This window comes from Lissotriton vulgaris, chromosome 11 (genome assembly GCF_964263255.1).
Source record: "Lissotriton vulgaris chromosome 11, aLisVul1.2, whole genome shotgun sequence".
NCBI lineage: Eukaryota > Metazoa > Chordata > Amphibia > Caudata > Salamandridae > Lissotriton > Lissotriton vulgaris.
Window position 1 is genome coordinate 782477653 of NC_141699.1, and position 21533 is coordinate 782499185.

The 21533-nt window shown below is 45.1% G+C and overlaps 1 protein-coding gene across 2 annotated transcripts in view; it reads right to left on the reverse strand.

Moving 5' to 3' along the window:
* STAG1 (STAG1 cohesin complex component) overlaps window positions 1-21533 on the reverse strand; it is a 1379617-nt gene that overhangs the window by 471214 nt on the left and 886870 nt on the right. For both annotated transcript variants that reach the window (XM_086943907.1, XM_086943908.1), the window contains exons 17-18: window positions 6858-6950; window positions 6669-6758 (exon numbers count right to left, since the gene is read on the reverse strand). In XM_086943907.1, coding sequence (XP_086800033.1) covers window positions 6669-6758; window positions 6858-6950 — 183 coding nt within the window. The remainder of the gene's footprint in view (window positions 1-6668; window positions 6759-6857; window positions 6951-21533) is intronic.

Genomic DNA, 21533 nt, shown 5'->3' on the forward strand with positions numbered 1-21533 from the left:
TGGCTTGTTTAGTTTGCACATCTACACAATAATGCTTTGTGAATGAGTGCGGTGTAAGCCATGTAGCTGCTCTGCATAGGTCATCTAAGGGGATGTTCCCTAAGAATGCTATTGAAGCCACCAACTTTCTTGTTGAGTGGGCTTTTGGAGGAATTGTTAACGTGCGTTTTGCTTTTTGGTAACAAATGTGTATACATTTAACTATCCAGCTGGCGATCCCTGATTTTGATATAGGGTTGCCTTTATGTGGCTGCGAAAAAGACACAAAGTTGTTTTGTTTTACGAAACTATTGTGTTCTTTTGATATAGTACAGCAGAGCTCTTATAATGTCTACGGTGTGTAGAGCCCTTTCTGCGACTGTTTGAGGCTGTGAAAAGAAAACGGGCAGCTCAACGGATTGATTTAGATGGAATGGTGAAATGACTTTAGACAGGAATTTTGGATTAGTACGAAGAACCACTTTGTTATGATGCATTTGCAAAAGGGCTTCTTGAATGGTAAATGCTTGTAGTTCACTAACCCTTCTAAGAGAAGTAATTGCTACTAGGAAAGGTATATGCTACTTACCAGGTTAGGAATTGCAATTCACATTTATGTAATGGTTCAAAGGGAGGACCCATTAAACTTGTAAGAACGATGTTCAGGTTCGACACTGGTGCTGGTGGCGTTCTGGGAGGAATTATTCTTTTGAGTCCTTCCATGAAAGCTTTAATAGCTGGTACTCTAAAAAGAGACAGATGTTGTCTGTTTTGTAAGTATGCTGCAATGGCAGCAAGGTGCAGTCTGATAGACGTATAGGCTACGTTACACTTTTGAAGGTGTAAAAGATATCCTATGATGTGTTGTATAGACATGTCTAAGGGATCTATTTGGTTGTTTTGGCAGTATATGACAAAGTGCTTCCACTTAGCAGCATAACATGCTCTGGTAGTGGGACGTCTAGCTTCTTTAATGATGTTCATGCATTCTGAAGGAAGGTTGAGGTAACCAAACTATGACCTCAGGAGCCAGATCCTTAGGTTGAGCTGAGCTGGGTCCGGGAGTCTGATCTCTCCATGGTTCTGCGTTAATAGGCGTGGAGATAGATTTAGTTTTTGATGTGGCACCACAGACATTTGCAGCAGTGTGGTGTACCACGGTTGTCTGGCCCAAGTTGGAGCGACTAGAATGAGTATCAGGGAATGTTGTTGCAGTTTGCGCACCACTAAAGGAAGTAGTGAGAGAGGAGGAAAAGCGTACGCAAATAGTCTTGACCAGTTCATCCATATCGCATTGCCCTTGGACAATGGGTGTGGGTATCTAGCGGCACAGTTTGGGCATTTTGTGTTTTCGTGGGTGGCAAAGAGGTGTATCTGAGATTGTCCCCACATTTGGAAGAATGGATGAAGAACTTGTGGGTGAAGTTCCCACTCATGGATCTGCTGTTTTGGCGACTTAGCAGATCTGCGATATTGTTTTGTACTCCTGGGACGTGTTGGGCTAAGAGGAAGATTATTAGCGGTATAGCCCATCTCCATATCTGCTGTGCTAACAGAGAGCTGCAGAGAGTGTGTCCCCCCTTGTTTGTTTATGTAGTACATAGCTGTCATATTGTCTGTGCGGACTAAGACAGCTTTGCCCGACACTTGAGACTGAAATTCTTTCAGAGCTAGAAACACGCCTAGCAACTCCAAATGATTGATATGGAGTCATTATTGTTTCGGTGTCCACCTGCCCTGCATGGTGTAGAAAGGGGTCCCCAGCCGGAGAGCGATGCGTCCGCTGTTATGACTACTTGTGGAACTGGCTCTAGAAACGGTCGTACCTTGTAAAGGTTTTTGGTGTTCCACCATTGCAGAGAACGATGAGTCAGACAGTCTACCAACATCAGGTCTGTTAAGTGACCTTGAGCCTGGTTCCATTGGCGTGCTAGGCACTCTTGAAGTGGACACATTTGCAATCTTGCGTGAGGTACTACAGATATGCAAGATGCCATCATTCCTATGAGTTGCATGAACACTCGAGCTGGTAGCGAGTGTTGTGGTTTGAATTTTGTTAGGAGAGTTTGTACACTTATTATCCTGGCTGGAGAGGGATAAGCTAGTGTTAATTGGGTGTTTATTGTAGCGCCGAGATATTGTTGTATGTGCGAGGGGTGCAGGTGCGATTTGACGTGATTTACCGTGTATCCTAAGTTGTGAATCAGTTGAATAGTAGCTTGAGTGTTTTGCATACACGGTTTGTATGAGCTGGCTTTTATGAACCAGTCGTCCAGATATGGGAAGACGTGAATGTGCGGTCTTCTTAAGTGTGCTGCTACTACTGCTAGGCATTTGGTAAACACCCTTGGCGCTGTTGTGACTCCGAATGGGAGCACTTTGAACTGGTTGTGTTGTCCGTCTAGCACAAATCTGAGATATTTTCTGTGTGCTGCGTGGATGGGAATATGGAAGTAGGCGTCCTTGAGATCTAGAGTGACAAGGAAGTCGTTTAATACCAGTAATGGGAGGACCTGTTGTAGTGTGACCATATGAAAATGATCCAACTGTATGCAATGTTTAGAGGTCTAGGATGGGTCTTCGAGATCCGTCCTTCTTTGGTATTTGGAAATATAGGGAATATACTCCTTTGTTCTTTGTTTTTCTGATGCTCAGGAACGATATCTATAGCATTTTTCTGCAGGAGGGATATTACCTCCTGTTTGAGAAATGTTAAATGTTCCTGTGACATTGGACGTTGCCTTGGTGGTATGTTTGTGGAGGGGAGGGGGGGGGGGGGGGGTAAGATGTTAGTTCCAGACAATAACCTGATTGAATTTTTTGGAGCACTGTTGAAGTCTTCCCCCGACAGGAGTGGAATGAGGCGACGGAAGGGGAAGGGCGTCATTGGGCAGGGGTAGAGGCAGAGCATGAGTTGTTATTTTTGCCTCTGCCTTTGTTATTGTTACCCCTGTACCCACCCCTTTGGAAGCCTTTACTGTAGGTAGACTGAGTAGGGGCTTTGTACGAGGTAGAAGCTGTGTCTGAAGTATATCCCCTGGTGGCACCTCAATAGTTTGAGCGATGAAATGAACATCTGGTAGCCTGCGAGTGCAGGGCTCCCATAGATTTGGCGGTGTCTGTATCTTTTTTCATTTTCTCTAATGATACATCTACCTCGGGTCCAAATAGGTGTTGTTCGTCAAAGGGTTGGTCAAGAATGGCGCTTTGTACCTCGGGTTTGAACCCGGATATGCACAGCCAGGCGTGTCTGCGTAGCAAGACGCTGGTGTTAACTGCCCTAGAGGCCATGTCTGCTGCATCAAGGGCACACCTAATAGAGGTGTTTGTGATGTTTTTCCCCTCCTGGATAAGCTCGTTTGCTCTATCCTTGTACTGGTCAGGGAGGTACCTCAATAGGGACTCTAGCTCATCGTAATGTGCCCTGTCATATCTGGCTAGCAGTGCCTGTGTATTGGTAATACGCCGCATGTTTGCTGCTTGAGATGCTGTTCTTTTGCATGATCCGTCAAGTAGCTTAGACTATCTGGTGGTGCAGCCTCACCGGATGTTTGTGAGTTTGCTCTCTTGCGTGCGTTGGAAACGACAAGTGAGTCTAGTGGTACTGGGCCTTTAATATATGCTGGGTCTGATGGGGCAGCTTTATATTTTTTCTCTATCCGAGGGTTAATGACCAGAGTTCTGACTGGGTCTTTGAAGACTTCAGGAGCATTCCTTCTCATAAGAGGCTAAGGCTTGCCATCACGAATGTATTGTGCTTTGCCAAAATACTCTATTCCAATGATCTTCATTAACAATCCAAACACACTTAAAAAATTAAAGTATTTCTACGGAACTGGGGGTAAACTAGGATTGTTGCACATTTATAATGATCTCAAAAGTGGCTTCTGAAAGCAACAGTCATGGAGTCTCCTGAGGTTTTTTTTAACCCTCATGTTTACAATCTAATTTCCAGCAGTGGGAACCGTTTGGGGGGGTTCCAGGACAGACTTTATTGGGTTCAGAATGTAACAATCTGAGCCCGTCATGACTAGTGGCCTGGGTCTTAAACTTACAAAGCAGCAAGTGGTATATGTCTGGCCACTAGTTCCCAGGCTCACTGCTACAGGTGCTGTCCTCTGGGCATGGTCCAACGAGTGGGATCATAAGCTTCTCACCCCAAACCACCAATGTAATGTCGTGAACAGTTTCAGCACAGGGTCACACCCTTTCAAGTGAGTTTGGAAGCACCAGTGTTGGATCGGCGGTGTTCAACTTGCACTGCTCGAAGTTTGGAAGCTTCCATCCAAAACAAAGCTAGGAGCCCATTCCGGATGCTGAGCTGAACTCTGGGTGCGGGTAGTCTTCACAGGATGTCAGCTCTTGAACACAAATCAGTTTGTGGTGACCACAGACAATCTGGAGTTGCTTAGCTTAGATCTAGGGGCTTTTCACCAAATGTTTCACTACAGGCCATTTAGAATAACCTTTACTAAGGCTCGCAGACAAGGTCACTTCGAAAACTAAGCAAATGCTGTGGGAAGAGCACCTGAAAATCACAGATTTCAAATGTCGGCATGAGTACTGCAGGTCAACGCGAGCTGAACTAGCCGTTTCAATTTGTCCAGCCTATGCTTCCAGAAGCTCTGCTCTGGTATTGAGTCTTCCTCATGCAAGAGCAGCTCAAATTCTTCTTAGGAGCAGTAGGCCAGCTCCTTCCATCAAGGAGTTTAGTCAGCTATCCTGAGCAGGTTTTTAGAACTTCCCTAGCTTTCTACCAGAACATGGCAAGAAGATCTATCAGTAATTCCTCTAACTGTGACGCACTGAAGTATTCCTTGGTCACCAATAGTGTGGGATCCTGGTTCCTGGTGAAGGAATCTTGGCACCCTGGGTGGTGGTTACTGCCAGACCTTCATACTAAATACCAACAGTTAGTTTGTAGAACGGCTCAGGAAAGTTCTGCTCTCTTTCTTATTCAAATCAGCCTGGTTCAGCTAAGGTCTTTGGCACGAAGTATGAACAGAAAGAAGGGTTTGAGAAGCACATCATCAGGCCTGAGAAAACTAAAACAAGGGCACAAAGACAAAGGAAGCTTTCCCACTTAACTGTTATCCTCTAGTTGGATGGAGGATAGTCCTTCCAGGGAACAATGGGCCAGGGAAGGGAACTGAGAAACATTCTAGCTGCAAAGGTTCTGTTGTGTCTTTTTGTTTTAAACACTCAATGTGGCTCCCTATCAAGGATACCTGGAACATTCTGGGAAGAGGCCAGCAATTCACATCTGTCTGGGGTCTGTCTTCTACCCACCATCTTAGGGTCCACTAGAATGTAGCAAGAACATCCCAGTCTGCAGCGCATATGGTTGAGCAGACTCCTTGGGAACTCAGTCTTCAAAAATGTAATATTAAACTGTGCTTTGAAAAAAAGGCACAAAATACTTTGCTCCAGTCCTAAAAGTATGTAGATTTTTTGGACCACTCTGAAGACGAGTCTATATATTATTTGTGGACAGAAGATACTATGGTGATCACGACTAAAGGTTTGACAGCAGCAAAGAAAAATGGGTTTCATCAATGTGGAATAGCAAAGACGTGTTTCAACACAAAAACATGTTATGAATTTTTTCAAACTGCAAAGAAAACACTGATTTCCATTATATTGCAACAACTCTTTTGGTGCCAACTCGATCATAAAAATGCTTAACATTAAGACTGTTTCTAAACAGAGTAGAAGCTCCCCCTTAAAGAAGGGGAAAAAAAGAAAAACTGTTGCGAGTCTTAACACAACCTAATGGACATCTGCTGGTTAGAGGCTCCATAAACTAGATGAATGTTCACTCAGTGTAGAGGTTTTCAACTTTTCTTGCTGCCATCACCATGTTATATCGCATCTTCACTGGTGCCCTTGTGAGGAAATGGACTCTCGAGTAACATATGAAGGCTTGAGCGAGTAGGCAGGTCTGCAAAGGCTAGGATATTCTTATTTTATTGAGCCTCTGAAACCTTTTAACCATTCTGAAAACATTTCTATAATGCTTTTTGGACCTCTTATAGATGTATATTTTTTATTCAAGCATTTGTAGTATATGAATTTTTAAAAACATTTCTTTTTATTTTTAACAGTGTGACAGTAGCATCTTTAACAGTGATCTGGGCACTTCAAAGACAAAACTACTTTTGATTACACACACCAAATGTTTCAGAGTAGAAATCTAGAATAAGTTGAACAAACATCCATCATGGATCCAGGTTTGAGCTTAAAAAAAATGTTTGTTCCTTATATCAAGTAGCACTGCATGTGGCTTGTATATATATCAAACTAAAAAAGTAAACATGGTGACACACTGAGAAAATTATATTTTTAGATGGTTACTATTCCCCAAGGAAAGGAAAACTGCTATGATTTCATAGAATGTAATTTAGTTTTACTTTTTCTGTTTACAGTTTCGTTTAAATAGGGGGATAAAGAAATGCAAGGAAATCAGTTCAATCTGCTCACATTTGCTCTTTTTCCTTAAGCCTTGAATTGTAATCCTTAAAATTAGTTTATGCTGTCATGGTGGTAAGCAGTATTATCAAAGAGGAAGTAATATGCATCTATTCACTACTATTCTATTTTAATGGCACACACTAAAATCTCACTAGCAATCTCGAGCAGAATGCTGGCCACCTACCGCACAAAGTAACAGGGAAGGAAGTAAATCTTACCTTTTCCATCCTGCCCGTACTATACAATTCTAGGTCGAAAAACTGGGGAATTTGCAGCAGATTTGCAACCTTCTCCGAGTCAACAGAATACTAAGAGTAAATCATATGGGAAAATGCATTAAATACTCCAGTCTGCTTGTTCTATGCCGTTATAAAGAAATACAATTATGCAGAATGGGGTAACTGTACCTTAGACAGTAACATTGGAAGTGCAATAATGTACTGTTCAGTTAATTTATTCTTATCTTCAATCTGAGTTTTTCTTTCCTTTGCGGTGAGCACCTGTCAAAAAAACGTTTAAGAAAAATAATTGGTACGCTGGTCTCCGATGCAGAAACAGATGATGCATAAGCTAACAGGTAAACCACATATAACTTCATGGTTTTAAAGATGTCAAATTTCAAAAGTGCTGGGAGAGAAAACGTGCCCAGTGTTCCCTCTGCGGTAAATCCATGCACATTTTAATTAAATCATTTCAAGTGATAATTACAAGAATATTAAAAAAAACTCCAAGCTTAAATATAGAGTACCATATCGATGATCAAATGGAAAACCATTTTCAACTGTATGAGCTCAGTAACCCTCATTTGCTTATCATAATGCAGAAGAAAGTTAATACTACCACTTAACAGAAGAAAAAAAACAAGCCCCTTTTAAGGAAATGGCTTTTTGCAGGTTCACTCCCACTTTTAGATTACTTTAGAAACTGACGTTATGTTGTCGAGAGGTTGTCGCTAGGTTCATACTGATCATTTGTGTGAGGAGTTGGCCTGATCTGTGATGTCCACTACTCTAGTGGGCACCCTGTATCAGTCCAAACAACCCTTATGGTGATGGTTGTAAAGTCAACCTTATAGACCAGATATCCTAGTGGTAGCATGGACAATACAGCACAAGTGACTCAATAAGCATACTATAAGTCGCACAAATACAATTCTGCCCTAGGGGCCTCACGAACCATATACTAAGTTAAGTGGTATAAGAACCACTTCAGGAAAAGTAAATAGGCCTAGGGAATCGCTGGGGCTACACTGAGTAGCCCAAGGTTAGGAGGCAGGAGCCCCACAGGATAAGTGTTCAGTGTCTAAACACACACGCAGGTTCTCATAGACTTTCAATAGGTACGTAAAGTTAACAAAGTAGTTGATTTCAGACACTTCCGGGTGGACTACTGGAAAAGTACTTGGATAGTTATTACCCACGGGAACACGGGAGTACTCTAGTTACCTCACCCAGGGAAGCCGGGTGCATAGGTGTTCTTTCGTATCTGGTTTCGGCGTCGAATCCTAAGGAGAGCTGCACAAAGATGCTGCAGGCAACCAGGAGGAAGATATCCGGTTGGATCCAAGGGTGTATCGGAGGAGTGAAAAACCTGAAAGCAGAGGGGACCAAGTCTGGGTCACTAGCCAGTGACCAGGAAGGAACCAGGCGATGGCGAGCTGCAAACAGGTTAAGAAGTGAAGCTTGTCTCTGCAGCAACGTGGACCAGGAGGCGTTGACGATGACCAGGAGCTGGATACGGACCGTCCCACGAAGGATCTCGCTGTTGGCGGTGTCGACTTCCGGATTGGAGTCAACCAGCCTTGGCAAAGGCAACCCACGCAGGAAGGGAAGATCGGCTTCTGTCCTGACCAGCAAGGTCTGGGGAGCTTCCCCTTTACAGGAAAGCAGGAGCAAGCCCTGCGCAACCAGGCAAGCGGTGTTTATTCACGAGGATGTCTTCAGGAGGGCCACTAGCCAGCGGGCTAGCAACCGCGAAGACGCGTCCAGGAGAAATGCAGGCACAGGCCCTACGCGGCACGTGTGGAGGGCTGAGCTTCGGTGCACTTACTGCTCGGAGTTGGGGCTTCTCAAGTCCCAATGCACAACTTCGAGGGCGCCTCAGAAGCTGCACAGTTAGCAAAAAGCAGGTACTGCAGGTAGTCCGGTCACACGTTTCTCGTGTCCGCCACGGGTCTCAGCTTTGCTGTGGATGTGGGTCAGAGTCAGAAGTCTGGAAGTCCATTGGCTGCTTAGCAAAGTCTTCGGGTTCAGGAGGGAGCGTCGACAAAGCAAACCCGCAAGTCACTGATGGTGCCTGTTTGCACAGGGGGGTCACTCCTTAACCACAAGGGAGATTCTTAAGTCTTCTAGTTGCAGTTGAATGTCGAAGGTCCAGTGTTTCGTTTCAGAGTTTCAGTTCAGGATAATCTAATGTCTCTAGACAAAGCTCCTAGCTTTATACAAATATAAGGGGCTGGATCACCTGCTCCAAAGCGTATGACACCTTACACATGTTTTGATCAAAGCCAAACCAAAGTTAGCATTAACCGCGAGGATTATAATGCACTTAAGAGTATATGGTATGGCTATGTCATCAAACAGCTATAAGGACATGGTTCAGAAAGCTGCAGACAGGCTCAGCTCATGCTAAAGCACCATCCCACATAAAGCCAAGCACTCTGCCTTCAGGATTGTCAAGGCCTGCCATAGGAGTGACTTATAGGTATATATGTGTCTATATGTAATGGTAGGTATAGGGATACTATTCCTAAGCAAGGGGTTATTACACGACCTTGCCCCAGATGAGTGATCAGCCAGTTGTGTCAATATGGATGGCCAGCCAGGGGTAGCATAATACATGCTACAGCCCCTGGTAGGCCTTGGATGCACCTATGCCCTGGGTACCTATGGTACACTATACAGGGGCTCACAAAGGTGACCCAATACCCAATTAGGTATGTACCTAAAGTACATGGTATGAATTTAGAGAGAGAACAGCTGGGCTGTGGGTCTGATTAGCAGGCCCACAGCCACACTAAAGGCGAGAAACCAGTATATCAGAGCAAAAAGTGGGGGTGACCATAGGAAGCAGACCCTACTCTCCTACAGTGCCCTCCAAGATCTGGGCGTGATCGGACAGGTTGCCCTGATGCTGTGCCCACTGGAACTTCAGGTCCCACTGCAGAGCCCGCATATGCCACCTGGCATGTTGCACTAGCAGGATGCAGGAGGCCATCAGGCCCAGGAGCCAGAGGGTCATCCTGACTGAAACCAGAGATAGAGATTTAAAGATCGGAATCAAAGTCTGAATATCAGACTCGCTGCTCGGGAGAATAAACCCGAAACTGTGTCTAATCCAGAACCGCTCCGATGAAGGGGAGCTTCTGAGAGGGACTCGGTGCGACTTCGGCACGTTGATGGAGAACCCCAGCAAATGCAGGAGGTCGGCCGAAGTTTGAAGGTGGGTGACGACTTCCTTGGGTGAGCCCGCCTTCAACAACCAGTTGTTAAGGGAGGGGGAAGACTGACACCCCTGACCTGCGCAGATGAGCTGCGACCACCGCCATCACTTTCATGAACACCCGAGGGGCGCTGGTATGGTCGAAGGGGAGCACAGCAAATTGAAAATGCTCCTGGCCTACCGTGAACTGCAGGTAACGTCAGTGGGCCGGCAGGACTGGGATGTGATAATATGCGTCCTGCAAGTCCAACACTACCATCCAGTTCCCAGGGACGAGGACAGCCAAGACGTGAGCCAGAGTCAACATCTTGAACTTCTCCTTCCGGAGGAAGCGATTGACGTTCCTGAGGTCCAAGATGGGGTGCAGGCCCCCTTTCTCTCCTTCTTGGGGACCAGAAAGTAGTGGGAATAAAAACCACGTCCTACTTCTGGCCCAGAAACGGGCCCTCCCCCCAAAAAAAACGTACTTGTGGCTGACATTAACCTGTGCACTTTCCCTTGGTCAGTTTTAGAATAAAATCCAGAGTAAACTACATAGAAACCTGCATTTTGATACCTGGCCAATTGCAACTGAAATAGCCTAGGACACCAGGTGAATGCTAGGAGACTTAGTCCTCAACCCACGCGTTGCCCCCAAAGTGGTCCTGAAAGAATACTCAAAATCACAGTTTAATAGGATGTTAGACCCTAACAAAACTAGATGATGAATTGCAGCCCCACGATTTCACTCGCTGGACAAGGTTCACAGTACCCTTCATTCGATCATGGACTCTTGTCTTGTTATTTATAGGCAGACAGCCAAAATGTTAGCCATGGGGCACTCAGAATTTAAAGATGGTCAATGCTTTGCTAGATGTCTCCAAGGATGTAGCTACTTCATCAGAGAGAATGGCATGATTCTTTTTCAATTCCAGCCTCACACCTCAAGAGTAATGTTTATAGTAGGCTCATGGGAATATCTCGCTGGGAAATACCAACAAGCATGATATTGGGCCAGTCCTCAGATTGTCAAAGCAAGTCTTTGATTACATAGAGTTGATTACAATTTAGAGTGCGTTAGTCACTGCACTCTAAATTGGTCACTTTCAAAGTCCAACTACAAGAGAGAGTGTGTGTGTGTGTGGGGTGTGGGGGGGGGGGGGGGGGGGGGGGGGCTACACTGCACAGAACTATAATTTCACAGACCAGAGGTTGTCGCTAGGTTCATACTGATCATTTGTGTGAGGAGTTGGCCTGATATGTGATGTCCACTACTCTAGTGGGCACCCTGTATCAGTCCAAACAACCCTTATGGTGATGGTTGTAAAGTCAACCTTATAGACCAGATATCCTAGTGGTAGCATGGACAAAGCAGTCTTAGGCTAATACTTCAGAAAGCATGTGAAGCCAATTGTTTTACCAATAATAACCCCTTGAATACCAAATGAAAGGACATCACACAAGGTATATATCAAATATATATGTATTTATTACTAACACAACCCCTCTGCACTCTTTATGAGGTCAGAGTTCGAGATACAGCACAAGTGACTCAATAAGCATACTATAAGTTGCACAAATACAATTCTGCCCTAGGGACCTCACAAACCATATACTAAATAAGTGGTATAAGAACCACTTCCGAACAGGTGAATAGGCCTAGGGCATAGGGAATCGCTGGGACTACACTGAACAACCACAGGTTAGGAAGTCTCACAGGATGCTTGTACAGTGTCTAAACACACACGCGAGTTCTCATAGACTTTCAATGGGAACATAAAAGTTAGAAACTAGTTGATTTCGGACAGTCCGGGTGGACTTGTGGGGAAACCTAGTTAAAACAGGACACTTGGATAGTTATTACCCACGGGAGCACCGGAGTACTCTAGTTACCTCACCCAGGGAAGCCGGGTGCATGTCGGGTTTCGTCGTCTATTCCCATGGAGAGCTGCAAGAAGATGCTGCAGGCGACAGGAGGAAGATGTCCGGATGGATCCAAGGGTGGATCGGAGAAGTGAAGAACCTGAAGGCAGAGGGGACAGAGTCTGGGTCACTAGCCAGTGAACAGGAAGGAACCAGGCGATGTGGAGCTGCAAACAGGTGAAGAAGTGAAGCTTGTCTCTGCAGCCACGTGCACCAGGAGGCGTCGACGACGACCAGGAGCTGGATACGGACTGTCCCACGAAGGCTCTCGCTGTTGGCAGTGTCGGCTTCCGGATTGGAGTCAACAAGCCTTGGAAAAGGCAACCCACACAGGAAGTGAAGATCGGCATCTTGTACAGACCAGCAAGGTCTGTGGAGCGTCCCCTTTACAGGAAAGCAAGAGCAAGCCCAGAGCAACCAGGCAAGCAGCGTTGTTTCAAAATGAAGTCTTCAAGATGGCCACTAGCCTAGCAACCGCGATGACGCTTCGAGAGGAAATACAAGAGCAGGCCCCACGCGGCACTGGTGGAGTGTGGAGGGCTGAGCTTCGGTGCACTTACGACTCGGGGTTGGGGCTTCTCGCACAACTTCGGGGACGCCTCAGAAGCTGCACAGTTTAGCAAAGAGCAAAATGGCCAGGTGTCCGGTCCCACGTCTCTCGTGTCCGCCACAGGTCTCACCTTTGCTGGAGGTGTGGGTCTGGGTCCGGGATAGTCTGGAAGTCCAGTCCTGTGAAGCAGAGTCGTCGGGATTCTTCGGGAGCGTCGACAAAGCAAACCGGCAATTCGCTAGGTGGTGCCTGTTTGCACAGGGTGATCACTCCTTGACCTCAAGGGAGATTCTTCAGTTTTCTAGTTGCAGTAGAATGTCAAAGGTCCAGAGTTTCGTTTCAGAGTTTCAGTTCAGGATAATCTAAAGTCTCTATACTCAGCTCCTAGATTTATACTGATTAAAGGGGATGGATTACCTGCTAGGTCCCTCCTATGGGTGGGACCAGGGAAGGGGTGGTTACACCGCTTTCCCTTTGTCCAGTTTCGCGCCAGTGCTGGGGCCGGAGTGCCCCAGCAACTGGTTTGACTCACAAAGGTGACCCAATACCCAATTAGGTATGTACCTAAAGTACATGGTGTCCATTTTAAAGGGAGAGCAGATAGCCTGCGGCCCTGATTAGCAGGATCCCAGGCCAACTAAGTCGAAAACCAGCTAAACACTAGGCAAAAAGTTGGGGTAACCATATAGTCAGATATCCACCTTCTTACAATTTGGAACTCACATATTTTTCTTTTATGGGTAACCGTCCCACGTCTTGTGATATCATTGGTATCACTTTCAAGTTCTACTTAGATTTCACCTAGTGGCAGATCAGTGGTCCCACTAGGAACCATTCATAGTTCAACCCTTTTACCACCAAAAAAAACGCCAGGTGGGAGTATCTATAAAGGGCAGCAGTACCTGACTGGAAACCAAAAGCAGCTGTGGGAAAATATTCAAACTAGTTCCTTTACTTTCCTCTTCTCTCATCTCTTGCAGTCTTATTGTATCGCTGTCCTCTCTTCCAAAGCTTCATGTGTGCCTGCTGTAGTTAACCTGGGAAGTCTGTGAAAGTGATGGAAGTTCCAGTTCTAAAAACTAGCCCCCAATGGCTCCAGCCCGCTCTGAAAATGCCCAGAGGACAAAATAAGCAGTTCAGGCCACATGAGCAGGGGCACATACTCATTGAAAGACACTAAGACTGCTAATCTGGATCCTTTCTTCAATGCCACCACTTGAAATAAAGAACACATTACTTACTTTTGGTAAGACATAAGTTAGTTGTAGATGCCTTACCTTAGAATTACCCCCAGGCGTCACTCTAGATCCGGAGAATTTTTTCTTATCGACCTGCTTGTCGGTTAGTGGTGTCGGTCTCGTCCACCGTCAGCTTCATAGTCACCGGGATGACGTCGCGGTGCTTACTTAGACGGCACCCATGCGCATTGACATCAATTCTGACATCACTTTCCACGCCAGAAGTGCAAAGATAGGAAAGACACTGACCACTGGTGAGGCCCAAATAAGATCCTGTAAGGGAGTCCCTATCCCTAGAAGTAAGTTTGCAGAGTGGGGAGGATGGGTGAGGTGGTAAGGAATCTACAACTAACCTATGTCTCTTACAGATGCATTGTTACCAAAGATAAGTAACTTGTTCATCTGAAAGAGACAGTTAGTTGTAGATTTCACATCAGAAAATCCTGGAGGATCGACGGGCAAAATAGCTGTCCATCTGGACTTGGCTGTCCAGGGAGTAATGTCTGGTGAACGTGTGCAAGGATGCCCATGTAGTCGTCTGGCAGATGTCAAGAAGTGGGACTCCATGTGCCAATGCAGTGGTTACTGCCGTAGCATGCAGCCCCACTAAAGGTTCCTTTTTCGCTATAGCGTATCAGACTTTAATACAAAGGACAACCCATCGAGAGATGGGACTTCTTGGTCAGTGGATTGTGTAGGGTAATGGCGCTCCTGGGAAATACGCAGTGAGCATATACTAGTGTACAATTATGAGTGCAGTGCATATGGGTTGGGAGAGCAAACCTCATCCCTAATGTATGGGAACCACTGATAAACCAAACCAGTCCCTTGCACTCGCCAACAGCATATATTATGTATCCTTGACAATAATAAAAAACACTCTTGTTCCTCCGTTGAAACGGTCACTTCAGTTTAATCTTGAGATCCTTATCCAACAAGTGTTTCGTTGCGCTTAATTGTTGTGCGCAGTGACTTCTTCAGGGCTCAGAAAAAACACAAGTGTATAGAAGTTGGGAGTAAAAGATAGCCATCACTAACATCAGATGTCCGTTACCCTTTGTGACAGCATTTATATCGCAAAGAGCAGCTCTAGTATAGTCCTCCAGCCTGTGGAAACCCATGCTATTTTACTAAAGCATATCACCATTGCTGTCTCTAGACATACTTGTGCAGTTAAAAGATTATCGCTATTCCAAACAAAAATTGTCAGAAAATGAAAATAAGCCAGTTTCTGGTGACTTATTTAGTGACATCCAATCTTTGAACATTTAACAGTGACTCTTCTAAAGTAATCTAAGAAACACAGCATCCCCTCAATGTTGCCTCAGATCAAGAAAAAGTATATTTATAGTCTAATAAGTACCTTTAATCTCTTTGTATGTATCGTATATAGAGAAAAGGTACAAGGGAGGAAAGCAACGTGGTATTAAAAGAACAAATCCACTAGGACTGGTGAATAGTGATAATTTTGGTTAGATATTGCAGGGAAACCAACTTCCGTTCCGGTTGTATTTCCGACCCAGAATGGGTTCTAGTACTTCTGTGATATTTGCACAGCATAGGGCAACAGTGATTACTTTGTCCAAGATTTAGTGTATTCTAGAATTCTTTTCTGGAGATAAACGAGAAAGGCAGACAGAAATGTCCCAGTTACAATTGTGAGTACACCCCACTTAAGCAAAGGCTTGTTATCGCCCCATTCGTATCTGACAACATGAAGTTCCACGTACCTTAAGTGTGGATCTTGTGTGTATAAGTCCTAAACCCCTCACGAAGAATGATGATGTGGTATAGTAAAACCACTCTTTTGGGGCTAAGTGAGTCCCTCTTGCCAGCAACCAAGTCTTTGCTGGCGTAAAAGCTAACTCTAAACACAATAAAGGGAAGATGGGGATTTTGTTACAATCTCTATGAAAACAAGTTACTTAATTGTAACTCTGGTTCTCCAGTATTGGTAACTTTCATAGATTCCCATAGCTTGTATCATTCCCTGTCGTCGGAATGGGAGTCTCGGAAAATAAAAAATACCATAGCAGTAGGTGAAAAAGAGAAAGGAAGGCCTAGGCCTCCTCATTTTCTAGCATATCCACCTCTTTTTGTAAAAGAGAGAAAACATGCAACAATCAATCAGATTAACCTCACCCCATAGAACCCTCCTGAATGAGCCTCAGATTTTCGAAGCCGTTGTGTAACAGTAACCACATTAGCTGAAGGCTGAGCTTTCCCAGGGGAGGAGGGTGGGCGCATGGGAATCTATGAAAGTTACCAATACTGGAGAACCAAAGTTACAGGTAAGTAACTGGTTTTCTTACACCAGTATTGGAACTTTCATAGATTCCCATAGCTTGTATTAGAGTAGCTAGCAGTTCACAACAAAGCACATTTTGTGAAATAAATACTGGAATAACCTTGTTTCCATATCCTCATCAGTAATGACCAGACAGTCCAACTTAGTCAGTAAACATTATTGGATACAAAATATGCAACAACAGGAAGGAGGGTTAGAAGGGAAAGCTCATCGCTTACTGGAAGAGGTTCCTCAGGACTGCCTGTCCCACTGCCACCTCACTCCGTGTAGAAGAGTCCAAGCAGTAGTGCTTCGTGAAAGTATGGGCACTGCACCATGTAGCTGCCCTGCAAATGTCCTTGATATGTACCCCAGCAAAAAAAGAAGCAGATGAGGAAACTGATGCTGTGGAGTGCGCTCTGACACGTCCTTCTAAAAGCATTGGGATATCCTGCCCTGCCCTGCCCCTCCTCCCCAGGTGATACCGGGGATGCAGGAGCAGTAGGAAGAGCCAGCTAGCCGCTATTGGCGCTTATAGCAATCCTTCCCCTGGCACCCTTGTCCTCTAAAATTGGAGCGAGATAAATAAGACAATTGCCTGGTTGCTGATTATATAGTGGCAGGTAAGACTGAGAGGCTTGTGAGTAGGAAGAAAGCGTTGTTGATTACATCCTCTGTAGGAGGGAAGGATTCTGCCCCTAGCTCCACGAAAGGGGACCCTTCTGTATAGTAGGGTCCCTAGAGATCTAGCCTTCTCCGTATCATTCGATATGCTTCCCGAAGAGTGCTTTCCCATCAAAGGGAAAAATTCAAGATCTTATTTGGACCTCAGGGCGAAACCAAATAGCACAAACCCAGCCTCGTCAACGAACAGAACGTAAGGCCGTGCTTGCAACATCCATTGCACCGTTGATTATCTCGGAAGATGATCTTTCTCCTTAAGGAAGAATCTTGTTTGTCTCCACCTTAGAATCCCCTAACAACTGGTCCAGAAAAAAGGGGGCTGGCTGCCCTACATCGGACGATCATACCGATCAAGAATTGCCAAAGCGTTGGGTGCCCCGACGAGAAGACTAGACGTGGAGGAAAACCTCTTTCCAGCGTTATCCAGACGCCTACCCTCTTTATCTGGGGTGCTGTGTGTGGTGCTGCAGGACTCTAATACTTCCTCTGGGCCACCTGAGAAATTAGCGAGTCCGGTTTAGGCTCGTTTACCAGGCAAGCAGGGCTATCCCCAGGTAGATCAAAACCTCTTGTCCAACTTTTTTTTTCAGATTGTGGGAAAAAAAACTATCCCCCAGAGGAGAATCCACCGGGACTGGTGAAGGAGAAGGAGTAGAGATAAAATAAGCATCCCACTCCGCCTGCGGGTCTGGAAGATCCGTATCCCCTTGGTCATTACCAAAGTATCCTGATGGATAATAGGAGTAGTCGGTGGAGGATCGTCTATTCTTGGCAGTGGTGGTACCTGAGGTGTGAAAGACACAGAGGGCCAGCCCAATGGGAACTGAGTCCAGTTCCGGATTGATGTTGGAAACCTCAGTTTAAAGTCTGACAGCATGCACTGCAAGCCCGAAAACAAGAAGGGAGGCATACAGACCATACTCCCTTTGGTAATCTCTATGGTAGTCCTGGATAAGATTATGAATCCTTTCCATTTCATATCCCTCAGCAGAATCTTTCTCCTGGCACTTATCATGCAGCTCCGAAGGGCTATGGTTCAAACCGAAAGGACCATCCTCATTAGAGTCCTCTTCTTTCAGGAGGTGCGAGTGTTATTGAGGGGTCACCCTGCTAGGTGAAGTGACTTCCAGAGTCATGAGGTACTTCCTCTCTTCTCCTGTAGAAATTAATTTTTCATTTTTATATTTATCCCCGTCGGCACTGTCGTTGACAGTTGTCGTAGACGGTGCAGCTATCATAGTCGAAACTGCCATCGCCGATACTGCCATCGTCGTGGACACTGTAGTCGACACTGCCATCGGTGTCGTCGTCGACACTGCCGTCGTCGTCGACACTGCCGTCGTCGTTGACACTGCCGTCGTCGTTGACACTGCCATTTTTTTTTAATCCTGTCGTTCCTCACAAGGAACAGAGGAGGTTTTAGCTAGACTCCCTCACACCAGATCCTCCTGTTATAAGTCCCTTCCTCTCCTTTACACCTCAGTGATAAGATTCAGGTGGACTGCGCCTGTCCGACCTCTGGGCGGTCTTCTCAGAGGCTTTTTGAGGGATTTCCTTTGTAAGTCCCTTCCTCTCCTTTACACCTTAGTGAGGAGATTCAGGTGGACTGCGCCCGTCAGACCTATGGGAGCCGTTTTGAGTGTGCCGTTCATAAGAAGCAGGGTGAAATCATATTCCTTCTCAGATCTTCAAGAAGACACAGCAGATGAGCCCTCATCACTGTCATACTAGAGACTGGATCTGTTCTAGATTTTATCTTCTGGAACCAGGTAAAAAGACGGCCCTCACGCACCCTTATATTTCACTTAACTAGAACTTGTGTCCTGAAGAGAATACAGTAGAAATCCAAAAGTTGAAGAGAAATCTGAGCAGAGCTCAGTGGAGACTCCCTTAGCACAACGTGCAGTAGAAAATCTGAGGCTCCGAGGCGCTCTCAGGAGGGTTCTATGGGGTGAGGCTAATCTGATTGATTGTTGCATGTTTTTGGTCTCTTTTACAAAAAGAGGTGGATATGCTACAAAATGAGGAGGCCTAGGCCTTTCTTTCTCTTTTGTACCTACTGCTATGGTATTTTTTATTTACCGAGGCTCCCATTCCAACGACGGGGAATGATACAAGCTATGGGAATCTATGAAAGTTCCAATACTGGAGTAAATATGTCTTCCCCATGTAATACTATTAAGGAGCGTACCCAAGTTAAGGGTGCGCGTCTCAGGAGTGTAAAGTATGCTACAGCTGAGTGCTACCGGGTATCCTAACACGGACGCTTACCTCTGTTCAGTAGCAACGCTGTCTCCAGCGTGTCCGCAGTAGAGTTTGGCTGGCTGAGGTTCCCGCCTAAATACTGGAGAGACCACAGACAGCCATAGGACTGCACCCGCTTACTTTGCCAAATCAAAGAAATGGCGTCTGCCGTCTTGAAATGGAGTAAAGTTAATGTTAGAAAGCATCGCTGCCTCCAAAAAGCTAAGTGGATGGTGCAGTCCTGAACCCAAAGTAATTCAAGTATCATATACCAACGTACTGGGGTATCAGCATGGTCACAAATATATTTTGAGGGGCCATTCAGTCTAATGTCTAATTTACAAGTGGGGAAACAGATGCATAATAGTATGAAGAAAACGGTCAGCCATCTTCGAGCAGTGAAGCGCCACAATCTAAGTTAAATTAAAGAAAGGAGTTGGCCTAACGTCTAGGGCGGTCAACCTCAAATCTGGGGAACTGGGGGTTCGAGTCTTGGCAAGGACGCTGAACATTATTTGATTGTGGGCAAATCTCTGTGTCCAACAAAACAAAATGAGGAATGCAATGCAACTGGTGCTTTGTACAGCGCTCTGATACCCGATTAGGGTCAAGTTTGCGGTATATAAAACTCTGTAAAAGAAAAAATCCTATGTAGTATTGAGTGAATGAGTGATGAAAAGTTATATTGAGGTCGAAACCAGTGCAAAGCTATGGCAACATTTAAGCGGAGTCGAGGGATTACATTCCAAGTCTCGTGAAATTGTGCCCAAAACGCTCTAAAACAAGACGTGCAAGCAGGAGTAATCATAGGACGGTATTACACACTCACCAAAACTACAGACAGTTCTGTGAATTATCTTGAGAACGTAATTTTTGATACGTCCTCAATGCCTAAATAAAACAAAGTGTTTGAACATACATAACATATTCATAACAATACGAAAGTTTGTTAAGGAAGGTCTACAAGTTTGATTTGAAAAGCAGGTTGCCAATCAACTGTTGACATTGTGAGTGTAAAGAAATGTCAGTCAGCATAGAAGAGCCGGATTAGAAGTATGAATAGGATTGTAACAAGTATAACATAATTCAATAGTTCGTCATTTCTTAGAAAGAGGGCAGGTTGACAATTTATGACTTCAAGCATTTACAGTGGTAAAAGGTTCAAAATGAGTAGAAGAAAGGTCGGTCAACTTAGGAAAGCCACGTTGGAGACGGGGTATAACGTGGGTAGTGATGCGCCCACATGAAGTGTTGTATGCAGTAGCGTAGATATACAATGTCCTGGTGAAAAGATGCACCAGAATGGACCGTGAGTTCTAGTCCCCCAAGAAGTAATGTAATTCGTGGTCGGTATTGAAGTACATAGCAACACTTCTCAATCACATAATCCAAGTTGCTTCCCTCCTCCTCAACAAAAGTTCTCTATTGCCACCCCTCACGTGTCTGGATATGGTGTCAAATCCAAAAAACAGAAGGAGTTGTGGCTGTCAGGAGCTGGACAATCCATTATGTGCATTGCCACAGGGTATCTAGTGTAAGCCTGTTTGACCGCCCTAACATGTTCTACAATGCAGCCCTTCAAAGCCCTAATAGTGGTGCCAATATAATTTAGTTGGCGTTTGCAAACAAGTGCATAAATCACATAGTTGGTCTGACAGTTGATGTTGGTGTTTATCTTGTAAGTCCAGTGATAGGGGCCAGAAAACTCCTTTTTATCTGAGGGCCAACTACACGTGAAGCAGCATCCACACTTGTAGAAACCCAGACCATGTGACAATAGCCAATTTCTCTGAGTGCACGCTTCAGGTAGCTGGGACTCCGATTCCGGAGGCTCTTAACCTTACGAAATGTCACCTCTGATCTAGAAGAGATAAAAGCCTCCAATATCTTGTCCGCACACAATAGGTGCCTGTGTTTTCGCATGCTCTTGGTGAGTGTCAAATAGAGTGCTTTGTAATCTGTGACAAGCCAAATAGTTTTAAGATCCCCCTCGTTTGCCTCTATCCTGAAGTGTTTGTTGTCTTTCTACTCGGGAAATCCTGCTCAGTGCATTATCTATTGTTCTTTGGCTGTAACCCTTGCGCACAAATCTATCCCCCATATTTTTTAGGCAACCCGCAAAGTCACCATCAATGCTGCAATTATTTTGAGCTCGTATAAATTCCCCGTAGGGGACAGCATTGATCTGGTGTTTGGGATGTGCGATAGTGGCATGTAACACTATTGCACGCCGTTATCTTCTTGTATAGTCTGCTTTCAATTTTATTGTTCGAAACAAAAATATCCACATCCAAAAAAGTGAGGGAGGATTTGCTATGGGTGTAGGTGAACCTAATTGTTGGCATCATTGCTGTTGAGATGTGTCACAGATCTGGTCAGTTTATCATTGCCGCCTGTCCAGATAAGTAAGCATTCGTCAATGTACCTGCCCCAGAACAGGATAGTCATTCCATTCACTGCCCACAGTGCCCCATATCCAGTTCTTCTCCAGCCATCCTATGAAAAGATTAGCATATGATGGGGAAAATTTAGAGCCCATGGCCACTCCACGTCATCTGTCTGAACCATGACACTTTGAAAAGAAACACATTGTTTTCCAAGATTATTTGTGTCATCTCCAGTAACATGCCCGAGTGTTCCCAGAGGCTAGCCGGGCGAGAGTTGAGCAAGCGTCTTAATGCCTGTAAACCCAAGTCATGTTGAATCCTTGTGTAGAGAGCAGTGATGTCCAGTGTGA